General features: G+C 41.3%; 1 protein-coding gene across 4 annotated transcripts in view; it reads right to left on the bottom strand.

Moving 5' to 3' along the window:
* Window positions 1-21,330, bottom strand: part of CREBBP (CREB binding protein) — a 125,076-nt gene that overhangs the window by 87,811 nt on the left and 15,935 nt on the right. For all 4 annotated transcript variants that reach the window (XM_072835544.1, XM_072835543.1, XM_072835542.1 and 1 more), the window contains exon 2: window positions 12,338-13,050. In XM_072835544.1, the coding sequence (XP_072691645.1) occupies window positions 12,338-13,050 (713 nt within the window). The remainder of the gene's footprint in view (window positions 1-12,337; window positions 13,051-21,330) is intronic.

The following is a 21,330-nucleotide window of genomic DNA, read 5'->3' on the forward strand; positions in this document are numbered from 1 at the left end:
GGAACACACCCTGAGCTGAAGGCAGATGCTCAACCACCAAGTCATTCAGGTGTCCCTCAAATAAATAAAATCTTAAAAAAAAAAAAAAAAAAAAAAAAAAAAGGTAAGAATATAGTGATTTGTGAATATGTGTGATTTGAACACAATTCACCAACTTATTTTGACATCACAAAACACATCTCACTCTACACCTGCAGGATGCATGTTCTTTCAGACCACCACACGTAGAACACTCAACCAAGACACACTAGATGCTGGACCATAAAACAGGTCTCAGGAAACTTTAGAGGACAAAAAGCACCAATACTCGTTTTCTGACCACAAATGAATTAGAAATGAAGAACAAAATAGTATCTGCAAAATTCCCAAATATTTGAAAATCAAGCAACGTACTTCTACATAAAAACAAATCAAAGAAGAAATCACAAGTAAAATATAAAAATACTTTGAACTAAACAGCAATGAAAATAAAGCATCACAATTTATGGGATGCAATGTGGAGCAATATTTTGGATGAAATTTACTGCTCAAATGTTATTAGAAAAATCTAAAATTAGTGGTCTAAGGGCCTACCCCAAGAAGCTAGTAAGAGCAAAATAAACCCAAATTTATTGGAAAGAAAGTAACCAAAATGGAACTAATGATACAATAAACAAGAAAGGTGACAAATCAAAAATTGATGGTTTGAAAAGTAGAGTTGACAAACCTCTACCCAGCCTGATCAGGAAGAAACGAGAGAAGTAGAATTATAAATATCAGATTGAAGATGGGTACTAACCATTATTACAGATTCTACAGATATTAGAAGGAAATTGGGGGAATATTAAAGGCACATTTATGCCAAATAAATTTAAGAACTTAGATTAAATGGATAAACTCCTTGAAAAATAAACTGATAAAAAAGGGAACACAAGAAGTGAAAAATCTGAATAGCCTGTATCTGTGAAGTTAGCTGAATAACTAAAAATCTTTCCATCAGAAAAGCTCCAGATGGCTTCACTGGTGAATTTTATGAAACACTTAAGGAGTAAACAGTACTACTCTTAGACAAACTTTCAGGAAAGAAAGGAAAGGGTGACAGTTCCAAAGTAATTCTAAGAAGCCAGGAGGGTCTTAATACCAAAAACAAGTAAGGACATAGTAAGAAAAGCACACACCTATATCCCTCACAAACAACTGCATAAATCCTGGATAACATTTTAATAAATCAGATCATAAACAAAAAAACAAATAAATAAATAAACAAAATCAGATCCAGTAATACATAGAAAATACACCATGATAAAAGGAACTTATCCCAGGAATGCAAGGTTGGTTCAACATTCAGAAAGATGTACTTCACCACATTAGTAAGGAAAATTCTACAATCATCTCAAAAGATGCTGAGAAAGTGATGAAGTGAAATGAAGCAATCATTTATGATCAAAAGCCTCAGTAAAGCAGAACAGTAAGGGCCTTTCTCAGTCAAGGAGATCCTAAAAAGCCTACAACAAACACCACACGTAGTAATAGTGACAGGATGCTTTCCTCCACAGGTCAAGAATAACACAAGGGGTATGTGTAAATCACTCTCATGAAACACTGTACTGGAGATCTCAGGCAGGGCAATAAAGCCAGAAAAATAAAAGTGGAAGAAGTAAACTCTCTATTCAAAGACAACATGACTTAGAAAATTTTAAGGGATCTACCAAATAACAGAACTAGTAACGGAGTTTAGCAAGGTTACAAGATATACCTTTATTTTTTTTTTAATTTTATTTATTTATGATAGTCACACACACAGAGAGAGAAAGAGAGGCAGAGACACAGGCAGAGGGAGAAGCAGGCTCCATGCAGGGAGCCTGATGTGGGATTCAATCCCGGTTCTCCAGGATCGCGCCCTGGGCCAAAGGCAGGCGCTAAACCGCTGCGCCACCCAGGGATCCCAAGATATACCTTTAATATACAAAAGTCAAGTTTTATTTCTCCTTATTAGCAACAAACAAGTCAGCCAATGATATAAAACCTACAAATTAAACAGAAACGAAAATGAGAAACTAAGGAACCTGATTTTAATACTTCCCATAATGCTAAAGAAATGGGGGACAGACGGGGGATCCCTGGGTGGCTCAGCGGTTTAGCGCCTGCCTTTGGCCCAGGGCGCGATCCTGGAGTCCCAGGATCGAGTCCCACATCGGGTTCCCTGCATGGAGCCTGCTTCTCCCTCTTCCTGTGTCTCTGCCTCTCTCTCTATCATAAATAAATAAATCTTAAAAAAAAAAAAAAAAAAGGAATCATAAAAAAAAAAAAAGAAATGGACACAGATTAATGGAATAGACCAGAACAGAGCTAGCAGACTTCTTTTGTAAAGGAAGAGTTACTAAAGATTTTAGTCTTAGTAGGCAACCTATGGTTTCCACCCCTCATCCTTTCATTTACTTGGTTTTTTAGTTTATTATTTTAACCAACCCTTTAAAAATATAAAAGTCATTCTCAGGTTGTGGGCCATATAAAAATAGTCAACAGGCCAGATCTGGCCCATGGGTTGTAGCTTGCTGACTCCTGGACTAGAGTCTAGAAACAGACCCCCTCCTTATCCAGTCAATTCCATTCCTAGTTATTTATCCAAGAGAAATAAAAATTTATGTCCACACAAAGACTTACACAAAAATGTTCAGAGCAGCTTTATTCTTAATAGCTCCAAACTGAAAACCACCAGAACCTCCATGAATAGGAGACTGGATAAGCAAATCACAGTATACTCACACAATGGAATACTATTTGGCAATAAAAAGAACTGAACTCAGGAATTACATGGATGAATCTTAGAAACATGCCATGAGCCTTACAATAAAAGTCCACACCATAGGATTCTGTTTATACAAAGTCTGAGAAGAGGTACAAGGTGAAAGAAATCAGTAGTGACTGTAAGAGTTGGATGGAAGAAGACAGGAGAAGGGAGAAATACAAAGGAACTTTCTGGGGGTAATGAAAACATCCTATATCTTGACAGGGGTGTGGGCTATACCCCCATGAGTTTTGACAAATCAACCAAATTAACACTTAAAATCTATGCATTTCATACTATATAAATTAAATTTCTTTCTTTCTTTTTTTTTTTTTTTTAAGATTTGTTTATTCATGAGAGACACAGAGAGAGAAAGAGAGGCAGAGACACAGGCAGAGGGAGGGTCAGGCTCCATGCAGGGAGCCCGACTCGGGACTCAATCCCAGGTCCCCAGGATCACACCCTGGACTAAAGGTGGTGCTAAACTGCTAAACCACTGGGGCTGCCCTATAAATTATATTTCTAAAGATAATTAAACAATAAAACATTTTACAATTAATACATGTAGGTCTTTAACAGTTGACCTTTATTTGGAAAGTAACAAGGTTGACTGGGTTTCCTTACAAGTATTACTCTTCAAAATAGTCACCCAAGAGACTTATCTAATCAAAGTACTCAATGTTGCTATATCATGCAAAACATTCATTCAATTTGTCTTACAGAACATAATTAGTTACAAAGTTAACTGCAAAAAAGAAATATGACTCCCACTTTGACTTTAAAAAGATACATAATCATAGATAAAAGACTGGTAAGGAAGACATCAAAAAGGTAACACTAATTATGAAGTAGGTAATAGCCTTCCTCATGAACAATATTTTCTTCTCTACTTTCAAAATTTTGTACAATAAATAGCAAGTATATCCATTATTAGAATATATTCTCTGAAAACATTAGAAAAGCAGTCTCATTATCACTTCAAATGTTCTGTGGTCATCTCTAATCCTTTCTGTAAGAAAAAGTATGAGCCACCTAATCAATCTTCTCTGAAAGTTTTCCATTAAAGCCAGGCATTGCACTAAGAACTCTGCGCACCCCACCTCCTTCAATCAGCACAACTCTCCAGGACAGATATTAACATCATCACCCCCCTTTAATCTACACAATTCTCAAAGGCAGGTACTATTATTATGCTCGTTTAAAAGACAAAAAAACTAAGACCCAAAGTGATTGCATAATTTTCCCACAGCTGATAATTAGCAGAGCCTAAGTTTGAGCCCGGGCAGCTCACTCCAGAGCCCTGGCTCTGCTCTTCAGCACAGAGCCTTACCGAATCTGGGGAAGGCAGTGGTGGCAGTGGCTGCATCTATTAGTCCCCTGAAGAGGAGGAAGAGGAAGATCAAGTACTAGCTGTAGTCAAGCCATTTACTGTACATATACAATCTCATTTAATTAAAAAGTTTGAGAGAGAAATAAATTCATGGATAATTATCATGGGAAGTTAGGCACAGCTGTGAGCATCTTCCATTAAGATCATGGATAGAAATAAATAAAATCTTTAAAAAAAAAAAAAAAAAAAAAAAGGGCAGCCCTGGTGGCTCAGCCGTTTAGCACCGCCTTCAGCCCAGGACCTGATCCTGGTAGACCCAGGATTGAGTCCCACGTCAGGCTCCCTGCATGGAGCCTGCTTCTCCCTCTGCCTGTGTCTCTGCCCTTCTCTCTCTCTCTGTGTGTCTCTCATGAATAAATAAATAAAATCTTAAAAAAATAAAAAAAATCAGGTTGCAGATTATTCCTGGGCCTCTAATTCCTTGGAACTTCTTGCTTGTATGCAAACCAAGCAACCTTAAAAAAAAAAAAAAAAAAAAAAAAAAAAGATCATGGATAGGATTACTGAGCTGGCTTAGTATTTTTCCCCAAACCTGATGCCTACTGGAGCTACACACAACCCATGGCACACTGCATTCAATCAAAGCTCTCACTCTTCTCATTCCATAAACTGACCACTGATTTTCAGTGACTTTAAAAAAAGGCCAAATTAGGATTTAAAATTCCCTAATCTTCCTTGCATTAAGGATCAGATGACATTACATGAAAACAAGTATCAAATGTACAGTATTATTTCATTTGCTATTAAATGTCAGAAATTTCCTATTATCATTCAAAAATAGAGAAAGTGGATGAGTCATTCATTCCTTTATACTAATTCTTTACGCACTATATTCTCCTCATTCATTCCTTCAGCGCTCAAGTTCTCAGAGGGTGGTCTCAGACTAGTACAAATGGGGTCACATGGGAGCTGGCAAAAAAAAAAAAAAAAAAAAAAAAAGCTAATTCTTAGGCTCCACCCCAAAACTGTTGAAATCAGGAACCCTGGGGAGTTGTCTAGGATTCTGTGATAAGAAGCCTGCAGTGATTCTTCTGGATGCTCAAGTCTGAGCACTGCTTCCTCCTATCTGACTGGGCCCACAGGGGTCTCCAGGCAAAAGAAAGCTCTATGTTTTCTGACCATTTTTCAAAAGAGAATAATATTCCAAAAATCCTATTTAAAAAATAAGCCCTCATCTAACCCCTTGTGAAGATGGGTTACCATGCAAACTATTTTTATTCCTTTCAGACTTGTTACTAAGAAAGGACTAATAGGATTTCTAGGGTCAGAAAAGTACATTTTTATCAACCTCAGAATCAGATTCTGGACCCTTGCCAACAAACATCACAACACCATCCTCTTTCTACCAGCTACCTTCTCTGTGCAGAGCAACAACTCTCAACACCTGCAGCCAGGAGACTAACTTTAAGTGTACAGTTTCCAATTTCCACTTGAATTTGTCTTTTTTGCTTTCCCTCTAAAAGACAAGCATTTGGCTTATTTTCAGTGGAAAACTAGAACATCCTACCAAAAAGATAACATATCAGGTTTTGCCACTTTTGAAGTTGAGACTGTTTCCTTTTTTTAAAAGTCATATCATGACTTAACATTATTGCTATGTTGTTGATATAGCTTATATTTTCTATTTTAAATATTTTAAGAACCCCAAAATTAGGAATAAGAAAGTGGAAATAATGACAAACATCGAAAAAGTCTAAAATAAAAAATTTGGCACAACTCTAAGCTAATGAATCTTAAAGCCTGGATGAAAAGAATTTTTTTTAAGATTTTTTTATTTTTTATCTTTTTAAAAGATTTTATTCATTTATTCATGAGAGAAGGAGAAAGAGAGAGAGGCAGAGACACAGGCAGAGGAGAAGCAGGCTCCATGCAAGGAGCCCAACGTGGGACTTGATAGGATCACGCCCTGGGCCAAAGGCAGGTGCCAAATCGCTGAGCCACCCAGGGATCCCTGAATTTTTTAAGATTTATTTATCTGAGAGAGACAGAGGGAAAGTGCGCATGTGTGCGTACACACACACACACACACACACACACACACACACACACACACACTTGGGGAGGGACTGAGGGAGAGAGTCTCAAAGAGACTCCATTGCAGAGACCAATGTAGGGCTCAATCTCACAATCCAAGCCAAAACCTAGAGTTGGATGCTTAACCAACTGCGCCAGTCAGGTGCCCCAAAAAGAATTTCTATTAACATATAAATTATAAAAATTGACCCAAGAACAGACTGCACAAATCAGTGATGAAGAGACAGACACTTGGCCAGACTGTGTAGAATCTGATCCTGGTTCTGCCACTGGGCTAAGTTAGTAAATTTTTCTTCACTGTCACCTGTGTTCTTCCATTTCTTAATCTGTGACATGGAAATAGTATATACTACCCACTTCATATATTTTTAAGAGAAATAAAAGTTAAATATTTTGAGTTTCCCTCAAAATCAAAGTATATTTAGACTTTTCTTAAAGAAAATTATATTGACCAAAGACCTCAATCATTCAAATGGTCCAAGATCTATAGAAAATAGCAAGAGTGCTGTCAAAGATATTCAGTCACCCTAGGGGAAAAAAAAGCTTCAAGACCTTACAGTTGTACAGGGGATGCCTCTCAATTCTTCAAGAAATGAATCATTCAAATGCTAAACCAAATAGATGTGAAAGGCTTCCAAACTCATTTGACCAAGTTATCAGAACACTGATATCAAAACCTGACAAAACACAAAACAGACTATGGATCAATTCACTACTGATTAGTGAGAAGCAAAAATTCTAAATGAAACATTAGCAAATAAAATTCAGCAATACATTAGCTTTTAATTTCACAATTACAGAGATGGTTCAAAATTAGACCCAGACCCTATATATTTGAAAACTGAATAAAATGTAACAAAAATGTTATGCCACGTTTAGTGGGGGGGAAAATGCTGGATCAGCAATATTTAAATAAATGGCACTGGGATGATGACTACAATTTGGAAAAAATATACAGCTAGATCTCTGTATCTCAGGCCAAAATCCATTCTGAGCTAAATACCCAAGATATAAGGGGAAAAATACAGGAGAATATTTCATGATTTTGGAATACAAAAAGCATTCCTAACCATAAAACCCAGAAGCCATAAAAGAAAAAAAATGGATAAAGCTGTTTCTATAAATACAAAACATCCATTTTATTTGAATTTGATAGTTCCAATCTGAACTATCAAATTGTAAACCCAAGTAGCCATACTACCGGTAAAACAGACTTCAAATAAAAAAGAGGAAAAAAGCTTACATTTATTAAAAGGTCTTAACTTTCAATATACAAAGAATATTAAGAATTCAAATCAACAAGAAAAAAAGGAAACATAGCAAAAAAACAGAGAACATGAACAGCACAATATAAATGCCCATGAACTTATGAAAAGACATTTTTGTCTAAGAGACAATTTGCCTAAGAGAATAGCCAATCAGCAAAAAGATGCTATCAGCGTTGGTAAGAACGGGAGGGGGGGGGGAGTGGGGGGGCTGGGACAGGGACTCATTCACTTTTTGGTGAGGGTGTAATCTGCGCAATGTTTATAGAGAGTATTTGATAACAGCTATGCTTATTAAAGATGTCAAAATCCTTTAATCCAGAAGTCTCACTACCAAGATTGATTGATTGATTTCTCTCTTTTCTTTTTGGTGAGTAAAGCAACAGAACTTTATTAGGCAAGGACACACAAAAAGCTCTGTGGAGTAAGAGGGGACCCAAAAGGGTTGCCCCGCTACCAAGATTTATCTAGCAGATACACTCAGCTGTACAAAGATGTGTATATAAATCAAAACCGTTATAGCAGCAAAACACTGGAAACAACCTAAACATAAAGCCATTAGGGCACTAGTCATAAATTAAGATACCCAAATCAGGGACCATTACCATACCATACCATGTAAGAAGGGCTGAGCTGGATTTAACACAGAATTCTCTATTTACATAAAAGTGGCAGGAAGGAGGCATATATATACACACACACACACACACACACACACACACACACACATACATGGAAGGGAGAGAGATGTTATACCATACAACTCTCTTTAGGGGAGATGGATACACACACACACATACACACACACACACACACACACACACACCCTCTCTAGGCCTCTGTATGCACAGATCATTCCCAACAGGAGAGATAAATAGTTCTCAGTTGGGCAGCCCGGGTGGCTCAGCAGTTTAGCGCCGCCTTCAGTCCAGGGCACGATCCCGGAGACCCGGGATCGAGTCCCACGTCAGGTTCCTTGCATGGAGCCTGCTTCTCCCTCTGCCTGTGTCTCTGCCTCTCTCTGTCTCTGTCTCTGTCTCTATGAATAAATCAATAAAATCCTAAAAAAAAAAGAAAAAGAAAAAGAAATAGTTCTCTGTAGTGAGAGAATGAGGGAGAACCAAAGGTCAAAGGTTAAGGGAGATTAACTTTTCAGTTCTTACTTTTAGTGCCTTTTTTCATGCGTGTGGTTTATTGTTAAACCATGTACAAGATTACTTTCTAGAAAGAGAATTTTAACAAAGCCTTTGACCCAACAGCTTCACTTTTCAGAATCTATCCCATGATGCATGTAGATATGCCTAAACTAAAAGATACATTTCATTGCAGCTGTGTTTGTACTAATGAAAAATCCAAAACAATCCAAATGTTCACCATCAGAGTAGATCAATCAATTATGGTACAGCCTACGATGGAAGACTCTGCTATCAGGAAAACAAGGGAAATATCTCTGTGCTGATAAGGAAAGGCAAGTAAGGTATATACTGTTACATAAAACAGCAAGGAGCTTATGTAGTTTGGTTCCATTTCTTATGAACATATTTATATAGAAGTGGCACCTGGGTGGCTCAGTCGGTTAAGCATCCGACTCTTGATCTCAGGGTTGTGAGTTTAAGCCTTGTGTTAGGCTCCACGCTGGGCAAGGAGCCTACTTTAAAACAAAACTGGTCACCTGTAAGGAATGAAGCTGCTCTTTTCTATTGTTTTAATTATTTCATAGGAAATCTGCATTTCCTTTGTGATGGTAATTTTTTTTTTAAATTTTTTTATTTATTTATGATAGTCACACAGAGAGAGAGAGAGAGGCAGAGACATAGGCAGAGGGAGAAGCAGGCTCCATGCACCGGGAGCCCGACGTGGGATTCGATCCCGGGTCTCCAGGATCGCGCCCTGGGCCAAAGGCAGGCGCTAAACCGCTGCACCACCCAGGGATCCCTGTGATGGTAATTTTTAAAACAAAATTATCTTTTAAAAAGTTTCTTCCCTCCCTCACCCCATGCATTTAAAAATCTTATTTGGCTTAAAATGAACTTGTCTCTTGCTCTTACTACTTGTCCATCACTGTTAGTTCTGTTCCACCCAAGGCCATGACAACCATTCCAAAAAGCACCAGTCCCTGTCTTTCCTTTTCCATTAGCCTCTTTGGGATACCTAAAAGGGAACTGAGATGCCTGTCTGCACGACACTAAAGTGGCTTCCTTTCCACGTAGTGAATACTCACAAAGTGTCGTTTGAAAGACAGATCACTCTGTACAAAGGAATGAAAGCCCTGGGCAGCCAGAGGAGCATGAAATGACAGAGATATACCAACAGAGCTCAGACTGCAGGAAACCTGCCAGAACCAATAAACTAAATAAACAAAATCATCAGGTTCTTCAACAAATGAATTGTAAGGATCCTACAGTTAACAGGTTCTTAAAAGCCATATCCACTGAATATAGTTATTCAGATATGGGGGGGCGGGGAGAAACCTGTAAAAACAAATTAGGACATAGGAGACCACTGGAAATTTGACTTACTTAGTAGACCTACATGACACAAAGAAATCATTTATTTACAAGAGAGAATGGTGCTGGGTTTAGGTATACCAAAGTCTAACTTTTAGGAATACACATAATAGGGGCACCTGGGGGGGCTCAGTTAGTTAAGCATCTGTCTTCGTCCTGGGGTCCTGGGAACAAGCCCTGCATCTGGCTCCCTGCTCAGCAAGGAGACTGCTTCTCCCTCTCCCTCACCCCCTGGGGCTCATGTTTTGTCTCCCTCTCTTAAAAAAAAAAAAAAAAAAAAAAAAAAGGAATACACAGATAGCTTTTGGAGGGGGAGGGGGTCGTGATGTCAAAACTATTTTCATAAAATACTAAGACACTGCCTTCTTTACTCTCATTTCTCACAAAAACACAGGCATTTTCCAGGAGCTCTGTGACATGTGGTATCACTGTGCTTAATGGCTAATGGAATGTGTGCTTGGTTTTCAAAATTCTATTTCAGTATTTAATGTGGCAAATATTGATAGATATAATTGACTTTTTAAACAAAATCTCCTTGGGGCCCTCAAGAGTTAAGATTATTCAGGAGTCTGAAGACCGAAAAGTTTGAGAACCCTTGCATTAAACTATTATGTCTACTTTTTTTTTTTAATGTCTACTTTTGCACTGGACTTCAATTCTCCAAAATAAAAAGGTTTTTGTAAGAGGGTAGCATGGGTTGATGAGTGAATTGGGAAAAAGCAAACATCAAGCTGACCTTGAGCCCTAAGCCCACAGTAGTCTCTCCTCAGCTTACCTTTAGAAAGAATGTATGTATACAGACACACCTCTGCCAATGCCAATTAAAATTTAAGTTCACATTCCCTCCCCTTTAACAACACTTCACAAGAGATAAATGCAATATTAATGTCTGAAATTACAGCTGACTGTTGAACAATGTGGGGGTTTGAAGCCCTGACCCCTGCCTGTCCAGTGGAAAACTGGCATAAAACTTGTGACTTCCTAAGAACTTAACAACTAATAGCCTACTACTGACCAGAAGCCTGTCAAAAACATAAACAGTCAACACATATTTTGTACATGTATTATATACTGTTTTCTTACAATAAAGATAAAACATTAAGAAAATCATAAGGAAAACACATTTACAGTCTTGTATTTATCAAAACAAGCAACAACACAAAACCCTGTGTATAAGTAGACTTGAGAAGTTCAAACTCATGCTGTTCAAAGGTCAACTGCACTTCATTTTTATTTAAGTTAAAAAGCCCTGACTCCTTACCTAGGACAGTCCCAGGGCTTCCTATGCACCTCCTGGTGCCCACAGCAGCTTTGGGGGAAGTTGTGTGCTACTCTTACTTGTCCTTTTCCTTCAATGGACTAATCAAATTCAAGAAACAGCCCAAACTGTTCTTTTGTTCTAGAGTTTGCTGTGGCAAATACTGCCTGAAACAGGTGCTTTGTCTTGGAGACACAGTGGCATCTACTCCCACACTGGGGATCCACCTGCACCCCACTTCCGTGCCACCTTCCAGCTTTCCAGTTGTTCCCTCTCTACCCTGGCATCCACCTACCCTGTCCTCCACGTTCAGCTTCTACTCTATGTGCTGGCTGCATGGTCGGTGGCGGAAACCTAGAGTGGAGTTCTCACCCTGCACAGGCCCCGCTGCACCTGGAGGCTTGAGAAAGCCCAGGTTCTGGGTCAGCAGCTCTGCACTTCTAACAAGCTCCCTACTGCTGCTGCTTCTGCTGCTACTGCTGCTGCTACACCCATGGACCTTGCTCTGGGAACCACTGCCACCGAGTTTCTTCTGGGACCTGAGGGCCCGCACTGCCCTGGCTCTGCCGCGTCACCCCAGTGAACCACGGCAGGCAGCTCACCATCACCAGCTCAGGACATGGCTTCTCGGTTGGTCAAACAGTGACTTCACTGGGTGGACGGAAAAAGGCAAGGGTATGAACCGCCTAAGAACTTTGTCAGCTGGGTGAAGGGGAGGGACAGGAGCCTTCACCAGATTCAGCAACGTCACAGAAAGCAAATTCCCAGCAGAAGCAGCCTCTTTCAACCATGTGGTCCTATTTCCACCATTTTCCTCAGAGGCTGAAAAGTGACCATCAATCCAAACACATCTCCTATGTTTTCAACTGCCTGATGTGGGGGCTCTTCTACTGCTGGCTTCTTTAAGAGCTCCCACTTTAAAGATAAGGACAAAGATCTTTATTTCTGGGTTCAAAATACCAAAGCTCCCTCTTCCAAATCCAAGGGGCAGGAAGGAAGGGTGAAGGAGGACAGGATCGTGCCCCATAGTCCCATTGCACTATACCACTTGTTTGGAAGGAAAAAGCTCCTGCCCCCCACTAGTAGGATGCATTCACAGCACTGAAGCTCACTTACCTTGGTCATGCCTCCGGCCTGCGCCGTATTCAGTCCGGCGTGACTGGCCATTTGCGGTGAAACCTGTGTTAATGTCTCAGCCAGCACGCTGCTCGTGGCCCCCTGCATGGCCGGAGCAGGGTACGGTATCCCAGCTCCTCTTCCTCTGCCAGCGGCCCCAAGAGATCCGTTCATGACTTGTGCCTGTCCTTGCTGGGCCTGGTTCATTAAACTATGGCCAGAGTTACTATTGAGGAGGCCTGGGTGGGTCTGGTTAAAGTTTGCATTCATGCAGATCCCAGGTCCCGTCTGCGACGTGGCAGGGCTGCTGGTCACCAGCCCCACTTGCTTTTGTGCTTGCGGATTCAGTGCTTGGGAAGCAGGGGGAGTGGGCCCAGAGGTGCTGGCTGCCTGTTTGGGCAGGCTGGGGGCTGAAGAATCTCCCTGGTTCAGAGGGCTCTTGCCCATGGCACCCAAGCTGGCCATGTTTGCACTGTTCGGCTGCCCCTGAGTCTGGCCACTGAGGCCTTGCTGCACGGGGCTGCTGGCGCTAACATTTCCTATTCCTGGGTTGATACTAGAGCCGCTGCCTCCGCGCAGAAGCTCCGACAGTTGTTTATGTTTGGAAGCAGCATCTGGAACAAGGTTCCCACTGTTTAAAAGGCTTAATTCTCCTCCATTGGGGATCAGCTCATCAGGAAGATCATTTTCCAAGTCAAACAATGATCCAAAATCTAGAAATTAAACAGAAATAGAAATGAGAAACTAAGCAACTATAACAGCTTTCCAACTGTCATATGTTACTATGACCTTAACCTCAAGGAGCACTTAACACAGAAAGCCAGCATGTCTTAGAGTTATGTCAAAATGACTTGAAACTTCATTTGGGAAAATTAAACAAGGAAGAATATTTTTCAAATTCTGAAGAAGGAAAAGTTACACAGATGAGAGGAGGGCCAGCCCCACTAGATGTTACCACATATTCTAAAACAACAATTAAATCATGTGACTTAAAGAGAAATGTAGATATACAAATCAAAGGAAATCAAGAGGGAGTTAAACCTTCACTGAATTTATGTTAAAGTTCTTTTAAGAATATCTGAGTGCAAAAAAGTAATTGGGCATTTAGTTAGATGAATACCAATTTGGGGAAATTAAGTAAAGCCTAATTTTAAGTGATTACATATTTAAAAGGTAAATCATTAAAAAACCTACCCCAACCTAAATAGAAAATGAGAGTTCTCCAAGTGTTGAAGCTGCAGAAAATAATGTATAAAGAAACTAAAAATAGTTAAAGGTAAAAGAATATAACAGCCACTTGTCCCACATGAAAGGGGCTAACGTCAGCCACGTGGAAGGATGGGCAGCACACGGACTTCTGAGTAGACACACAAAGGATGCCAGTGGGTAAGCATCAAAAAGGAAGATAAAAAACAGTCAACAGAAGAGACCATCCTTCCTGAAGGGTAATTGATGACAGGTAAAGCAACTTCTTCCTTCTGGTCCCTCTCAAGGTACCATTTCTCTAACACGTGGCTTAGTGTATCTCTAGTCTCTCACCGACCATGCCTTCTTCAACCCACAACAACCTGGCCACACGTGCACAAAGGACAAGATCTGCAGAAAATATAACAAGAGTGGCATGTGTGTAACATGGAGACAAGGCCAAACCATACACATAGGCAGGTCAGCCAACTGCTCAGACTAAGACCCAGGCTGCCTACACCTGAACCCCAGCTCTGCCTCCAGCTCCCTACTTCTTAGCCATGAGTTTCCTGGACTTTCTGTGCCTCAGGTACAGTTTCCATTTGGAAACTGTGAAAACTACCACACCTCATAGGGTTTCATGGGGGCTGACTGAATGAATAAGTGTAAAGCACTTTAACCAACAGTGCCTGTGGGTGGTAAGTGGACCATATTAGCTGTTATTATTACTGTTATCCAGGAATAGAAGGTTTAATGAATTACTATATAATGTTAGAATGGGGCACCTGGGTGGCTCATACGGTTGAAGGTCCAACTCTTCATTTTGGCTCAGGTCATGATCTCAGGGTCATGAGATCAAGCCCCGTATCAGTCTCTGTGCCCAGTGTGGAGTCTGCTTAAAACTCTTGTCCCTCTCCCTCTGCCCTTCTTCCCTTCACTCACTGTCTAAAGTAAATAAATAAAATCTTTTTAAAAATTACACATCTACTAAAATAATTTTGAAGACTATAAAAATGTAGGAAAATGTATATGTTATGTAAAGACATGCAAATGGAATATGCAAAATGGCTCAGGAAGTAAGATTAGCAGTTTAGTATATGAGCACATGGGCAGTGGTCATAGTGGTAGAAGTGGTGGGGTGATGAGTGCATGTGGCTTTTTGTTGCCGTTGTTTTAAACACAGCCACCCACCCCACCACCACCCACTTTGAAAAAACTGAACTGCCTTCTCCCTAAGACTGCTTCCCCCATAGCACCCCGGGTGGCTGCTCTGAGGTTGCTCTAAGAAGAGCACCACCTTCCCAGCCTTGGGAGAAGTGACTAGTGACCCCCCCCCCCCAAACCTTCTCCTTGCAGGTGACACAATCCCAGCTAAGGGAGTTGAAGGTACATATTTCCACGACAGCATAGAAAAGGTTTTCCTTCCCAAAAGTAAGGGATGCTCAGGAAGAAATCTCCCTTCCCGCATCTCACAGTGGAACTATGGCAGCCACCCTCGGGCAGGAGAGGGCCTCTGACACGCTAGGGATGACTGCTGCAAAAACTATAAAGTGGGGTTTGTGAAGTCGTCCCTGAGCTGCTTTATTCAACCCTGGAGCCTCCCCTACCCTCAGATTTCTCATTATAAGAAAAAAAAATCCATTTCCTATATTTAAGCCATTCTAGCTGGAGTTTAATGTCATCCAGATGAAGCTCAAAAGCTCCTCCATAAGACATCTGAGGCCATCGGGATGTGGCCCCTGACCAGTTCTCGGCCCTTCTTTCCCCTGGCACCTTCAGATACACCCTACGTTCCAGCCACAACAATGAGCTGTCACCTGCAGCAGAAATCCTTCTCCTGGATGTTCACTCTCTGTCTAGAAAACCAGACCCCTACCTCTCACTGAGATTAATCACAGTGACTATGAAGACTTTCTTTGGGCTATCCCTGAACAGACCAGTGCCTCTTTTTAGCCACCAAAGTTCTCTGTACATATGTGCCTAGTAAACCACCTCTAACTAATACATATATATTTCACCCTACTCGACTATAAGGAATTAGGGATTACTTGCAACTGTACACACACACTCACACATAAGCACACGGGCACACAGAGTTTTGTAGAACCTGCGAGAGTAAGCTGCAGATAGCATGAGCCTTTCCTCCCAAGTCTCTGACCACGGACCTCCTAAGAACACCCTTGTACAAAAACATCACGTTTATCAAATTCAGTAAATTTAACACTGATACAATACTTAATATATTGATTGCCCTAACTCAAATTTAGCCAGTTGTCTCAATAATGCCCTTTATTACATTTATTTTCCTGGTCTAAAATCCAATTCAGGACTCCGGTGCACCTGGTTGTCTTGTCATGTCTCTGTCCTTCCCTTTTGTCTAGAAAGGCTTGTCAGACTTATTCTTTCCTAACTCTGGCATTTTTGAAGAGGATAGGCCAGTTGTTTTGTAGAATGTCCCACAATCTGGGGCTGCTGCCTTGTGACTACAGGACACGTAATAATGAAAAGACACAGGAGTTGACTCCTGGATACAGCAGACAGCTGAGACACAGCCACGAATTGGGGGTTTTTGCTGCCAACTACCCAGCTTCTGCATCTCAACATGGTTTTGTGGATTCCATTCCATAGCTTTTATGGCACTGTGCTGTCCTGAATCTGGAGGTTCACCAAGGTCTCCATGTAAAAAGAACACATGGGGGGAAGAGCACACAAAAGAAAAAGGAAACAATTCTCCAACATAACTTATGTTTCCGTTGCCTTTTAGACTCTGTCCATATGCACACACATTTTTTACTCACTCTTCCTTTATTTTTTAAAAGATTTTATTTTTAAGTAATCTCTATACCCAACATGGAGCTCCAATTCATGATCTCAACCAAGATCAAGAGTTGCATGCTCTACTGGCTGAGCCAGCCAGGCGCCCCTACTCAGTATTCTTTAAACAAAATAAAACAAAACAAAAAACCCCAGTGTATATGTGTTTTTTAATGCAATGTTCCTTAGCCTATGAACATGAAAATGAAACTTCATCTAAACCAGCAAGCAGGAGCCACTATAACAGAGAGACCAAGCTTCCTTTCTATTTGCCAGGGAGGGGACGAAGAGTTGGTGTCAAGCACTGTAAATTATTACAAGGAAACGAATTCCAAATATTTAAAAAGTCTGGAATGGCGTGCTGAAGCTCCTTGATTGGCTCTTCCAAGTGTTTCAAAGCACTCTTCCTGAGAGAGGGCGGCTGGCCAGGACAAGAACAGGTAAACCCAAAGGAACAGTTAAACACTGCTGTGTCAGATTCAGGGTCCCTACTCCAGTGGAAACTAGATATGAGGAAGGAAAAGGAACAGCTGGGAATGGAACACATGCGTTCAAATCCCGGCTGAATCAACCAGCTCTGTATCCTTGAGCAAACTGCTCAGTGTCTCTCTCTCTTTCCCAACTGTGATACCCCAGAGTTACATGATGAAAGCTGATCAGGGCACCTGGCACCGTAGATGCTGGTTCTCTTACTCTATCTTGCACAAAAACTTTAAAAATTTCTTACCTTTAAAATTTACCCACTATCCTGCCACTCTCAAATTTACCAGTTTGGCTATTTTTTTACTTGCTTATGGCAAGTTTTACTCCAAATGCACATGCAACTTTTATAGCTGTCACAGGGCAGAATGTCTTGGGCTCAATTTTGGTTTGTGCTGCTCTGCCACATTTTGTCCACCTTGGCCACTTTTCTCATCTTGTTTCAGTCTAAACACATCTCACAGTTGTTTGGTTGTGGAAAGAATAGACTAATCCTACTTACATCCTCACCTACCAGTGCAAACACATATGTACGTGTCCACAAGCAAATACACAAGGAGTATCTTTCTAAGAAGACAAGATGAGCTGTGCAGGGTTTGAGGGGGGGGGACAGTGGCATCCCCCTTCTCACTGTTACTGTCTCCATGCACATATTGTCTAGTTCACAAAATTGACAGAGAGTGAAGAAGGAAAGGCAGGATATTGCAACATACACAGTTACACTTTCTACACACCAAAGTGTCCCAACACTGGTTAGGCAATACCAATCTGAATCATCGGAAGTTCTGAAGATTCAAGATTGAGCATCACCACTTCCAATTCTAGGTAATTTCCCTTTCCTCCACCAAGCCCCCAGCAGACCCAGGGAGAAGTGAGGCTGCACGAGACTCGTTGGACCCTGCTTTCTAGGGGTTCACCACTGGCAAGAGACATTGGCATCACAAAACAAACACAGCCTGTCATGTTCCCACAGCCAACAGGAATTCTCTCCCTCTTGGGGCTCTTGGGCTGCCAACTCAGAGTCCATCCCTTTCACGAAGCTGCGCTGGGAAGGTAGCTGTTGGTTTTCCCAGTCTCTGTCACACTCCTACAAGGCTGGGGCACCCACTGCACAGTATCTCCATCAAGCATGATGACAAGGATGTGTCACTTCTGCACCATGCAGAAAAACCTCACTACAGGAAACAATCACCTCTAAACACTGAAAGACAAGCATCCTACACACATTCTAAGATCCATTTTTATCCATCATATTCAGAAGTTCATATTTCACCTTAAATAGGAATGAACTATATTATCAGGGACTCTGAAAAAAGCTCTTCATTTTACAAATCAAATACCAGGTAAGTGGTTGAATCAATCCACCCAGCCTGTAACATTTAAGAGCGGTTTTGTGGGTAGCCTGGGTGGCTCAGCAGTTTAGCGCTGCCTTCAGCCCAGGGTGTGATCTTAGAGACCCTGGATCAAGTCCCACGTCCTGCATGGAGCCTGCTTCTCCCTCTGCCTGTCTCTCTCTCTCTCTGTCTCTCATGAATAAAATTTTAAAAAATAAAATAAAAGCGGTTTTGTTTGAAAATAGTCTGTGTTCAAATGTGGCGAAGCAAATCATCCACAAAACACATCTTTCCTTAGGTTTGCTAACATCTCCCCTTGTGTCATACTTTACGTTTTCCTCTTGAATAGCAAGTGGAGCCTCAAATTCTCTGACCGGCAGAACTGATTTTTCTGTCTAAATGTGTACAAACTAGTTTATCAAATCTTGTATTGGCGCAAAGTAGGAACTCTTCTATATTTTACATACATAATGAATGAGTCTTAAAATCACACTATCAACTCCGAGTTATAACTCACAAGGCTGTAAAGACCACACGAAGGATCAGGCTCTCCACAAATATCTTCATCCTGAACAAATGAATGAATTCTGGAGAAGAGTGCCAAAGTTATAGGACACACAGTAACAGTTTCAACATTTCACTTGTCTAGCCCAAGATATAAAGTAGTAATCCTAACATTCATTACTACTTTTGTAAAACAGAAACAAAGAGAACAAAATTCAATAGTGAATCCTCCTAAAACACTTCCCTATTCTAATCCTCCTCCTTTTTACCCCCCTCTCCTGCAGCCTCTTTATCCTGCGGGAGACCAGTCAGATTACTGCTGGATACACCCCAGCATCCACGCCTCTTCATCCTGTGGCTGGTATATAAATGAAACGGTCTAATACGAAATAAGAGATGTTAATCAGAGAAACAACCCTGAGAGTAAGAGTGGAGGTCCTCGTTCCTGTTCATGATTCTCTACTTCTGAGCATGAAACCCCTCCTCCTACAGGTGCTCCCTCTCCCCTCCATGCCCATTTCTCGCTGCAGCCCTCATTCTCTGTGGAAAAGGTCTGCTTTTGTTTCTCTTTTCATAATTCTGTTTACATGTTCTTTGGCATTACTTGTACTATATCTCTGATTATTCAAATGCATCTCTTAAACTTTATTTTTTTAATTTTTTATTTTTTTATTTTTTTAATTTTTTTTTTTTTATTTATTTACTTATGATAGTCACAGAGAGAGAGAGAGAGGCAGAGACACAGGCAGAGGGAGAAGCAGGCTCCATGCATCGGGAGCCTGATATGGGATTCGATCCTGGGTCTCCAGGATCGCGCCCTGGGCCAAAGGCAGGCGCCAAACCGCTGCGCCACCCAGGGACCCCTCTCTTAAACTTTAGAAAAGCTAGGCATTTTTATTCATCAACCCTGGAAATTTTTACAAAAAGAATTTTTAATTCCTAAGTCAAAACTGGATACAAAAATTAATCCAAAAAGGGCAATGCACTCTGAAAAAGCTCACATCTGAAGAGGAGGAATCCAAAGAATGGTAAACACTTTCATAGGGTTGTAATTCTTAGATGATCTGGAGACCATCTGAAACTGAAGAAAGAATGAAATCATATAGTGTGTACACAGCACTTAGCCTGGCATGCAGTAAGGGCTCAATACTTATCAGTCACTAATTGTCATAGCACCATCTTCCAAGGTTGCTATGAGGGCTGACCCGTACATGCCCATCAAGGACCTGGCACCCCATGCTCAATGACTGTCACTTCTCTAAGGTAAAGTCCTAAGAATCTGTGACAATGCTAAGAATTAAAGCTTACTCTGCTTTGAAAATCTGTGGGGATTGTGCAAATAAGCAATGGGACAACTCTTCAGAAATGCAGAATGAGGGGATCCCTGGGTGGCCCAGGGTGTGATCCAGGAGTCCCGGGATCGAGTCCCATGTCAGGCTCCCTGCATGGAGCCTGCTTCTCCCTCTGCCTGTGTCTCTGCCTCTCTCTCTCTGTGTGTCTCTCGTGAACAAATAGATAAAATCTTTAAAAAAAAATTTGCAGAATGAAAACATTTTTAAAAGGAAAAGAGGGGCGACGGGGTGGCCCAGTTGGTTCAGTGCCTGCTCAGTCATGATCCCAGGTCCTGGGACAGAGCCCCATCTAGGGCTCCCTGCTCAGTGGGGAGCCTGCTTCTCCCTCTCCCTCTGCTGCGCCCCCTACTCGTACTCCCTCACTTGCTGTCTCTCTCTCAAATAAACAAAAATATTTAAAAAAAGAAAAAGAACACGGTTTTCTTAGCACTTAGGCCATTACAAATAATTGAGGTGGGGCACAGAGGGAGAGAGAGAATCCCAAGCAGACTACATGCCCAGGGCAGAGCCCAACTTGGGGCTTGGTCTCACGTTCCTGAAAACATGACCTGAGCCAAAATCATTGGATTGAGCCACCCAGGCGCCCCACAAATAATTTTTATCTAGGCATTTAAATACATTCCCAAAAGACATCTAACTTTTTTTTTTAACAATTACTATTAGAAAATAATTAAAGTAAATTCCTTCTTAAATGTTCTGTGATTCAAGCTTTTCATGCAGACACACCACCCCTAATTAGTACAGAATAATGAGGTTTTACTTCATTCTGAACAGTGATCTTACACTGAACAAAAAGTCCCGCCCCTCCTCAGAATTGCTATCTGCTTAAGAGCCAGAGTGGACCTGGCTGAGCGATCTGCCTCCTCCTCTTAGGCCACATGGCCTTCCTCTGGGAACTTCACTCCTTGAAGGGCTAACTGGGCTTATTTGAGACTCGAATAAAAGTCTGCCCCCCAGAGAATTATAATCTAATTGAGGAAGATAGGCCACAGACACCAAGTCACAAACTGAAACTGGTAACACACAAAGAGCGGATTTTGCAAGCAAGTGGAATAAGGGAATGAACAGAGGCAAGAAAGGCTCCAGATGAATGGCAAACTCAGAGCAGATCTTAAAAGGAAAAGATGCAAGAAATGAACACTGCACATGGGGGGGGGGTGGTTCAGCAGACAAAACAAGCTGGCCACTTTGCCTACAGTAGGTTTCAACACCAATATGGCAGGCTTCCCTCTGCAGGTGTCTGAGTGTGATTCAGGAGGGAAGGATCCCACCAGAATGCTTTTAAAATGAACAAAGGTGGGCAGCCCGGGTGGCTCAGCGGTTT

Source organism: Canis lupus, chromosome 8, assembly GCF_048164855.1.
Source record: "Canis lupus baileyi chromosome 8, mCanLup2.hap1, whole genome shotgun sequence".
NCBI lineage: Eukaryota > Metazoa > Chordata > Mammalia > Carnivora > Canidae > Canis > Canis lupus.